We start from the raw sequence: 10,040 nt of genomic DNA on the forward strand, positions 1-10,040 counted from the left end.
CTGCATGGATGCTTTCTGGGATTCTGCTTTGCTCTTCAATGTAGTGCTGGTAATTCACATTCCCTCCTACGCCTCAAGGAGTAGGAAGATTTCACAATAGGTTTATCTTTTGGTGTTTCTGGAGGGGCTGTACAAAATTCAAAGGTTGCTCCTGTATAAACACTGGACATTGCCCATAAACTCAATGTGGAAGGTGCTGGCACCATCACATGATGCTGCTGCCACCGCCCTGCTCTTCTGCAGAGCAGCTCTTGCCAAATTCATCTAGACCCAACACGTGTAAGTGACAGACTTCAGGCTCCAGAGCAAGACAAACGGGTTTGAAAACAATTGGTGATCCAACAATTTTAAAGGTGTAGTTTAATCTGAAGAAATCAGAACACTGGACTCTTGTGAGATGTAAAACTTCAGTTAACTGGGATGGCAGCTGAGCTGGGCTGGCAGGATCTAGGGGGAACACCACCATCCATGTCTTCTTCCTGGGAGTAGAGTCACGTATCAATCCACAGCCCTTTGAAAAGGTCCTACAACATGGAAGTCAGAGGAATCAAAGGACTCAGGGTGAAGAATTTCTGCCCCTTTGACAATATTCTGGAAAAGCCCTGTGTATGCAGGAGAGGTGGCATCCAGAAATGCTTCAGAGACACTTCTCCCCAGATACATCCTCACGGGTTTATAAAACCTTGTTGAGAACCAGAGGCGCTTACCGCTGCGGTCGAGCCAGTGTTTTGGCCAGTGCTTGCAGATGTCTGTGTGAATGCTCCGATGCTGCGAAATCTGGACCCACCAGGTCCTTAATAGATTGATATTCTGGAGTCTACAGTGAAATTCTTTTTCCAGCTATTCTAATCAAGTGTAGACAGAAGAAAAAGGATAGTCACGTTTCGGGAGGCAAAACTAGACATTACCAGTAATTAACTCTCTGTAGCAGTGAGTATTTGTGTGAGGTGTCTGTTGTATGTCACCTGAATGAGTTCCCTGCTTGAAGAACAAGTGATGCTGGGATTTAAAGCATGTTTATTTCTACTGACTACAATATTTCTGACGCTGTTTTAAGCTCTGCCTTTGGTCCCTTCCAAGCTGGAAGCAAGCTCTGTGAGAACACCAGACACCAGAGGAGCCTCTCAGACAGGATGTCAGGATGTCATTGTCACCTATTTCACTTCTTCTCTGTATCTCTCACAAATGAGGATGTTATGATGCTCACACCATTGCATAATCGTGCTCTAATCTGCGGATGAGGAAGTGTTTGTGCCCAGCCTTTGCTCTGTAGGGCTGTTAGGTGGATCATTACCATAAGCACAGAGTTATATTCAGGGTGGATGGAAAGATCCTTCAATGCCAAGTCTCCCTCAACATCCTTCAATCGGGAAAACGGTGGGGGAAAGTCCAGCTAGATCCTAAAAGTACTGTCGTGGAAGTCTGTAGGGTAAAATTTATAGAAAGGAGAGAGGTCCTTAATTGGATACTAGATTATATCCCATGGGATAAAGCTGAAAACACCACACTGCATCTGGGGTTATTCTACCAGCATGAGGATAACCAGGGATTGAACTCTTCCATGATAACAGTGCTCACTTAAAATCAGGACTTCAGCTTCAGCTGGTAATCTAGACCTCGCTGGTGATCGTTATCACTAAATTTATGCTGAAATGATTTTGAGAGACCTGTGCTCCACCCGTTGCTTGGAGCACAGCTGCCTTCCAAGCCTGGTCACGTTGCTTGGGGCTGTGTCCACCCAAGGCAGCCTCCATGGAGGAGAGCTCTTCAACCTCCCACTCCTCAGGCTGAGAACATGGCTTGCAAGCATTAAACTGTTTTGATTCCAAGCCTGGTCACGTTGCTTGGGGCTGTGTCCACCCAAGGCAGCCTCCATGGAGGAGAGCTCTTCAACCTCCCACTCCTCAGGCTGAGAACATGGCTTGCAAGCATTAAACTGTTTTGATTAATCACCGCTAAGCTTAAAACCTGTATTTTGCCTTTTACATCAGGTATATGAGAGTAAAATCTAGATTTTTCAGCATGGTGACGCGGACCAGCAAATGCGTTTGAACTGCAAAAGAGATTAAAAAAATCCCACTCTTCAGACGGGAGATGCCTGAGTGACCACTTCCTCTTTCTTCCAGGTAAACCTCTGCAGTCATTTCCACAATGAAAGACAAGGTGCAGAGGGTCAACCTCTCCACGGTCTCTGAATTTGTTCTCGTAGGCCTTTCTGATGCTCCAGCAGTCCGTGTTCTCCTCTTTGCGCTGTTCCTCACCATTTATTTGGCCACCGTGGCAGGCAACATCACAATCCTTGTTGCCATTAGCACTGACACTCGGCTGCACAACCCCATGTACTTCTTCCTCGGCAACTTATCCTTGCTGGATGTCTTGTGTCCCACCATCACCGTGCCGAAGATGCTGGAGGCCTTGTTGCTTGAGAAGAAGGTGATTTCATTCGTTGGCTGCATGCTCCAGCTCTTCTCCCTCATCGATGTTGTAGGCACAGAGATCCTTCTCTTGGCCGTGATGGCGTATGACCGTTACGTTGCGATATGCCACCCGCTGCAGTACGTGAAGATCGTGAGTATGAAGCTGTGCACTCACCTGGCCATCGGCACCTGGGCTCTAGGGTTTTTCAATTCTCTGTTGCACACATCTTTGATTTTCACGCTCTTGTTTTGTGATTCTAAAGTCAACCAATATTACTGCGATATTTCCCCTGTGCTGGCCCTCTCCTGCTCGCCCACCTACAGCAGGGAGCTGGTGACTCTCACAGTTGCTGGGGTCCTCGGAGGCAGCGCCTTTGTGATCACTCTGATCTCGTATGTCTGCATCCTCCTGGCCATCCTGAGCATGAACTCGGAGAGCAGGCACAAAGCTTTCTCCACCTGTGGTTCTCACCTGACCGCCGTCTGCCTCTTCTATGGGACCACCATTTGCACGTACGTACGGCCTTCCTCCACCTACTCCCCTCGTCAGGACAGGATAGTTTCCATGCTCTATGGAATCCTCACTCCCCTGCTAAACCCCATCATCTACAGTCTGAGGAACAGAGAGGTTAAACATGCCCTAAGAAAAGTCGTCAGCCAGGTAAGAACTGCTCTAACAAGATGAGAACATCTCGCTCAGTCTCTGGTGTCCTCCGGAGTCCCAGCAATTGGGTAGGGTCTCAGTGGCCTCTTTTGTGGCGGCTGTCTTGGTGTAAAGGATAAACCAATGACTTTCCTGCGGGAACTGGTACCTCAGTAGTAACAAATGCACATTCTTACTATTAAACCAGTGGAAATAACTCAAGCTTCGTCCATCTCAGCTGTCGGTCGTGTTGTCAATGAGTTCCAAAGTCAACTGTAATGATCAAAGAGCTATTCCCTGGGCTAAGTCCATCCCACAAGCACTTAAATCTCAGAGTCAAGCATGAAGAAGTCAGTAAAGCCGCTGTCCTGGTTTCAGCTGGAATAAAGTTTATTTTCTTCCCGGTAGCTGGTACAGAGCTGAGCTTTGGATTTGGGGTGAGAATAACATTGATGACACACTGATGTTTGTCGCTGAGCACTGTTTACACGAAGTCGAGGATTTTTCCCCTCCTCACACTGCCCTGCCAGCAGAGCTGGGGGTGCACAAGGAGCTGGGAGGGGACACGGCCAGGACAGTCTGACCCCAAAGGTATATTCCATACCATACGATGTCATGCCCAGGACATAAACTGGGAGCCGTTGGCCAGGGGACACCATTGCTCATGAACTGAGAGGGCATTGGTCAGCAACAGCATTGTGCATCACCTGGTTTGTACATTCTAATTATTTTATTCCTATTGTCATTTTATTTGGGTGGTCATGGCCACGTTTCTCATGCCACAGTTGCGCTGTCCCCAAGCCCATCTCCTGCCTGGGGTCCTCTGCCCGGCAGCTGCCTGACTTGTAGCAGACTCCCACAGCCCAGAGGGTTTTGTCCCTGTTTCAGCCCCTCAGCAGTGGTGGCTGGAAGCACTGAGGGATGATCCCAGCATGCAGGGGTGGGCAGTGAAGGGTAGTATGACAGCTCTGCATCCAGCTGCTGTCCTGGTGCCTAGTGGCATCTCTTCCAGCCCTGTCCCCACAGACTCTAGGGTATGACCTGGGAGAGGTCAAGGCAGGGGCAGTTTGGCACAAGGAGAAGATGGGCCCTGCTCTACCTCAGGTTCCTCACAGCTTCGCCAGGGAGCACAGCGGAGCCAGACATCCAGCTCCACACAGTGCTCTCAGGGAGCCCGTCCTGCTGACTTCCCAGGCAGCCCCTATCATGGTTTAACTTCTTTGCATGAAGGTGGAGCTCCTGGGCCTCCTCTGGCAGGAACAAGACCTTGGGTGACCAGAAGTAGATGGGAACTGTGATGGGTTGCCACGGATGGCATGAGAGGCAGCATCCCGAGAGGTGATGATGTGCAGGACTACCATACCAAGACAGGGAACGTTCCCCCTGGGTCTACCTATGCTTCCTCCCCATGTGCACCTGCAGGCTCTTCCTGCCACCCTCTTCCAGCTTCATCCTTCAGCCAGGATGATGGGGATCCTCAACACTGAGTGGGTGCCCACGACCCCCATCAGCCATGTGTGAGTCTGCAGCCATGTGTGAGCTGGCGTGGTGGTTGATGAGGCACTGAGGCTGCTGACCTTGCTAGCTCATCAGCTTCGCTGCCAAGCTGGAGGCTGGGGTGGGCTGTGGCTGGACCAAGAAGCCTCAGGGCCTCTGGCCCCTTGTGGGGCTGCTGCTTGTGTCAGGGATGGAGTATCCTCGCTAGCACCTTAGCCAATGCCTGCAGCCAGGTCAGGAAGTCAAGTCCCACCGTCGTGCAGCCCAGGGCCTTCGTTGTGCTGCACGTAGCTGACGCTGATTCTCCTGGGCGGCCTCTCTGCACTCCACACAGCTGAGGTCATAGCAGAGGAACCAGTCCAGGGACTTGCTGTGGGTAACAAGGACCTTGGCCCCACGGCCGAACATTCGCGTCTTCCTGCCCACAACACGACTGTGGTGCAGTGCTGGGGATACAGGTCCAGTTCTCACTGGTGGCTGTGGCACTGGGGTGCCCCTGCACAGCCCTGCAGTATCCAAAGGGGACTTATACGGCTCTGCTGCCATCCCTCGCAGCCTCAATCTGCAGGGCTGCCGGCTTCGGTCTACACCCTGTGGGCACGGGTGTATGACGTGGTCATCCACCTTGGACCAGCCGCTGCCAGTGCTGGCCCCAGGTGGCTGTGCTGACCTTGAGAGGCCCTGTACCTTCTGGCAATGGTTGATGATGAGCAGGATGGCCCCAGCAGCCAGGAACAGGATCCCAAAGCTGAGGAGAAAGCTGCCATCGCTCATCCTGCAGTCTGCCATGGCTACACTGGCAGCTGTGGTTTGGTGGCACTTGTCTCATACTGATGCTGCCATGAGGTCACAATGCTGTGGGTGGGGACACCTCAGTGACATCACAGCTGTGCATCACTCCAGCATTCACCCCTGCTGCAGGTACCACCCAGCAGTGCAGGCACCTCAAGGCTTTGGGCATCCTGCTGCTTCCCATCCCCATGAGCGGGTCAGGAATCCTGGTCCAGAGCCTCAGACCAGCTGAGATTGGCAAGGACCAACTTGGTCCAACCTGCCCTTCTCAGGCAGGGTCACCTGCTCCCCAGGACCACAGCCAGATGGCTTCTTCCAGTAGGACCTGCTGCAGACCCCCAGCCCTGCACCCCCTCCTGCCCCTCCATCGCTGGGGGGAAGCGGAGCGGCAAAAGGGCGAAGGGCCCATAGGTGCCCACCCCATCTGCAATGATGAGGAGATGTGGAAGTGGCTCTGGGAGGGACGAGGGTGAGAATATGAGAGGGAGGGAGATGGGCTGGCTGTGTGGCTCCTGCTGTCCCTCCCCATGGTGCACCAAGATGCTGGCCTGAGGCGTGGGGCTCCCACATTCTGTGATCTATCCCCTGGTGATCTCCACGCTGAACCCTCTGATCCACAGCCTGAGAAACAAGGAGGTGACAGTGGCACTTGGGAGGGTGATGCACCTAAAGGTAAGGGAAGGAGCAAAACCTTGACATGAGACAGAGCGTGGCTGAAGGCCAAGCTCCTCGCAGCTCCAAGAGCTGTAATTTTACACTGCTTTTATGTTGTTTGCAGAATAATCAATGGTTCTGACTTAAAAATAGTACACCAGCCTCTCTAATGGAGCAGCAGAAGACACAGCACTCTCTGTATTCTTTCTTTCCTGGTGTGAGCCTATGTTCAGTATTGGGGAGTCCTAGTGTGACCAGCAGGAGCAGGGCAGGGATGGTCCCCCTGTACTGGGGGCACTGGGGAGGCCACCCCTCGACTCCTGGGCTCAGTTTTGTCCCCCCCCTGCCAGAAGGACATTGAGGGGCTGGAGCGTGTCCAGAGAAGGGTCTGGAGAACTCTTGAGAAGCGGCTGAGGGAGCTGGGGGGCCTGAGCTCAGAGCAAAGGAGGCTCCGGGGAGACCTTCTGGCTCTGACAACTCCCTGACAGGAGGGTGGAGCCAGGGGGGGTCAGTCTCTTCTCCCCAGAAATAAGCACCAGAATGAGAGGAACCGGCCTCTAGTTGCCCCAGGGAGGTTGAGGTTGTGTCTGAGGAAGAGTTTCTGTTCTGTTGGGGTTGTGCAGGGCTGGTGCAGGCTGCCCAAGGCAGTGGTGGAGTCCCCGTCCCTGGAGGGGTTTCCCAGCCTTGTGAAGGCGCTGCTGGGGGACAGGGGTCAGTGGGCACCTGGCAGTGCTGGGGGACACTGGGACTGGAGGAGCTGAAAGGTCTCTTCCAACCCAAACAGTTCTGTGATTTTGGGACGTGGTATGACAGATATTAGCAGCAGCAGAAAATGGTGCATTTTCATCAAAACCGTTGAGGCAGAAGGACAAGGAACAGCGATGCGCAGATGAGGCACGGTGGGGAGTGCAAATCTCAGGAAGAGCCTGGAATGTGTCTCATTTGTCTTTATGAAAGACCTCCGTTACCTGCACACCACGATGGCAGCAGCAACCCTGCACACCCCACCACACGGCGTCTCCCACGTCCTAGCGCAGCTCCCTCTCTTTACCCTTGGAGTAAAGCAGTTTCTGCCACAGAGACAAATCACTTGCAACCCAGTGGACTCGACTTGCAGAGCCCCGCGTGGCTCCTGGGCAAAGTGCTGGACATCTTTAGTGGCACATGCTCTTCCTGACCATCTCCAGCACGTCCCACGGGAGTGGTTCTTACCTCGTAACAGGTCCGTGGTGCCCTGTATGAAACCCCACGTGTTTCCAAAGCCGCTTGTTCTACTGGTTGTTCTTCACTTGCAGATGAGACCCTTAAATTACGAAAATCCAACTGAGATTCTCCAGTCGGACTTATTTTGTGACCGCTCTGAGCTCGCTTTGTAGGAGGGTGCTGGCTGTGGTACTCCAGGAGGAACCTGCTCTTTCTATAATATTTTTCGGAACTTTATGTGACTTTTTTGTTTAGAATTATGAATTCTGACCTCATGTGAAATATGACGTCTAACTTGATGGCCAATCAGCAGTGGCAAAGAAACCTGACATGCTGAGTTCCTTTACTGTCTGACTCAATAATTGTTAGTTTGGCTTCTCAGGGTCCTCACGCTATGCTCGCGGCTGTACCCGAGCACATATGTGTGGGTATTGTTGTATTCTCCCAACAGTACAACCTGGCAGCCTGTTTCAGTCCAGCTTGGTGTGGGAGAAGGTCTGTGGCTTCTGGAAGTGCTCATGTATTACTCTTCCTCTTGATTGCCCAAGAGTGCTTCAACCCTAGAGAATGAAGGCAGAAAACATTGGGAATTATTCTGGCTTGGATACCCCACGTGAGGACCATCTCACTTCACCTCACAAGTCCACTGCTTAGCTCGTGGTCTCTTCTTTAGGATGAGGTGGCTTCTGGGGACGCTTTAGATATCAACACAGAGGTGAGACAAATCTCTCTTGTTTTGCTCCTGTTTGCATCGTGGCTGGATTATTTTCTCCCCAACAGTTGCACTTAATCTGGGTCACTTTATATACAGGACACTGGGGTGTGATTAACTTTCCTCTGGAGGGAAAAAAAAAAAGAAATAGGAAGCAAAACAAAACAGCAGAGTAGTTGGTAATTGCTTCTTCTGGGCACAAGACATCTCTGGAGACTCATGGAACTCCAGGGACAGATTTCAAAGGCAGAAAATGTCCATTATAGATCTTCAAGATGACGGAACCTGCTGGGCAAACTGCAGCGTGTCTTGCTTTCATAGGACCTGCATAAACCCCTGTGCTCTCTCACGCCTGCAGGATGGAATGTTGGTGGAGCAACCCCTCAAGCTAACACAAACCATGAACTGAATTCCCAGAGTCTGAGTTTACCCAACATTCACACCCAAATGCCCGGCACAGGGTGGCTCCCGGACTCCTCCTTCACAACAGGTTTCTATCGACCTCCCAAACCCTCCTGTACCCAATGTCCCAGCCCACCACTTCACTCTGTAATTTGAGTTGTTGCAACTTGGGCCCATTTCTAGTACTTTTAGTACTTATTTCTCTTGTCATCTGAATTGAATGTACCCGGCGGGGACTGAGAGCACACTGGAAGAGGGTAGTCAACCTTTCCAAGCTCTGATGAAGACCATAGGTAAGGGTGGCCAAACATATAAGAGCACAAGCAGGAAGAGCCAACCGCATGAAATTCAACATGGAAATTTATCATGAAATTTAATTGGACGATGCTCATAGTCATAGGGTTAGTTTTAGGTAGTGATGCCAGGAGCAGGGAGTTGGACCTAATGATCCTTAGAGGTCCCTTCCAATTGAGATACTCCGTGATTTTTATGATTCTGTGAGAACAGGACGCATGAGCAAGAAGACGCTCAGTCCCTCCACCCTCCACAGGAGTGTGGCTGCCAGTGAGGGACGTTTTCAGCCTCCTGCAATCTACCTGCGAGATTGTCCTGTCCTAAAACCCAGTTGTTTCTATCAAACAGAATCCTTCTGGGCAATTGAGCAGTGATCTCTTCGCAAACAGCAAAGGTGTATTTATTCCCACTCTTTCAGGTATTGAATGATGTTAATGTGTTAAAAATGCCAAATGTCGGGAAAAATGCTCTTAATCCCAGTGAATTCACCGTTTGCGCAGGCCAACGACTCAGCAGGCTTAGGGGAGCTCCCAACCTCTCGCTTCAGGCTGAGGACATTAACACCTCATTTCTCTTAGAGAACCTCTTGGCACCGAGCACCTGCTGAGGCAGGTCCCCATGTCTTTATTTATCCCCTGGGTTTCAGGTCAAAACCCAAACGTTATTTAGAAAGTTATTTGTGTGCAAGGTCATTTTATTTAGGTGCTGCCGAAGTTAACACAGCTATGATTTCATCTCAGTCCTTGTAAAAAATAAGTCTAGGGCAATCGCAGGTAGAGGAATAATCACAGGACTAAATGCCATCCTACCAATCCCTGAAAAGCCTTTAAATAAAGAGGGATTTGGGTCTATTCATTGCTCTGCTCAGGGCACGCTTCATGTCCTCGTTTCTGAGGCTGTAGATGAGGGGGTTCAGCATTGGGGCCACAACGGCATAAAACAGTGCAACCACTTTGTCCCCGTCCTGCGGAGGCCTTGACGTAGGAGTCATGTATATGCAGATGCCTGTCCCGTAGAATATGGTCACCATCATCAGGTGGGATGCACAGGTGGAGAAGGTCTTGTATTGCACATGTGCAGATTGACTCTTCAAGATGACAGAAAGGATACGGGCGTAGGAGATGATGATCAGAAGGAAGGGGATGAAGAGCATGAGGATGCTGAAGATGAAGATGACCAATTCCATGAGGGCAGTGTGAGCACAGGTCAGGGCCAGAACTGCTTGTGCTTCGCAGTAATAATGGTTCAAGATGGCACCCCTGCAGAAAGGCAGCCACACAGTGACGCTGCTGATGACTGTGGAGCTCAGGAGGCCACTGGTCCAGGAAGCCACGACCATGTGAATGCAAACCCTCCTGTTCATGACAGTGGTGTAGAGCAAGGGGTGACATATTGCCATATATCGATCATACGCCATGATCCCAAG

The 10,040-nt window shown here is 51.2% G+C and overlaps 2 protein-coding genes across 2 annotated transcripts; one reads left to right on the forward strand and one right to left on the reverse strand.

Moving 5' to 3' along the window:
* Positions 1-2,136: 2,136 nt before the first annotated feature.
* LOC104499718 (olfactory receptor 5V1-like) lies at positions 2,137-3,102 on the forward strand (the record flags this gene model as incomplete). Its single annotated transcript, XM_010143265.1, has 1 exon — positions 2,137-3,102. A coding segment is annotated over one exon (966 nt), but the record flags the coding sequence as incomplete, so codon positions are not given.
* A 4,866-nt stretch (positions 3,103-7,968) lies between these two features.
* LOC104499719 (olfactory receptor 2A5-like) lies at positions 7,969-10,031 on the reverse strand. Its single transcript, XM_010143266.1, has 2 exons — positions 9,467-10,031; positions 7,969-7,985 (listed from the first exon to the last, which is right to left on the reverse strand). Exons 1-2 carry the CDS (start codon positions 10,029-10,031, stop codon positions 7,969-7,971), a joined length of 582 nt encoding a protein of 193 aa, XP_010141568.1.
* Between the last annotated feature and the right edge of the window lie 9 nt (positions 10,032-10,040).

The sequence above is a fragment of the Buceros rhinoceros genome, unplaced genomic scaffold (genome assembly GCF_000710305.1).
Source record: "Buceros rhinoceros silvestris isolate BGI_N320 unplaced genomic scaffold, ASM71030v1 scaffold14089, whole genome shotgun sequence".
Taxonomy (NCBI): Eukaryota; Metazoa; Chordata; class Aves; order Bucerotiformes; family Bucerotidae; genus Buceros; species Buceros rhinoceros.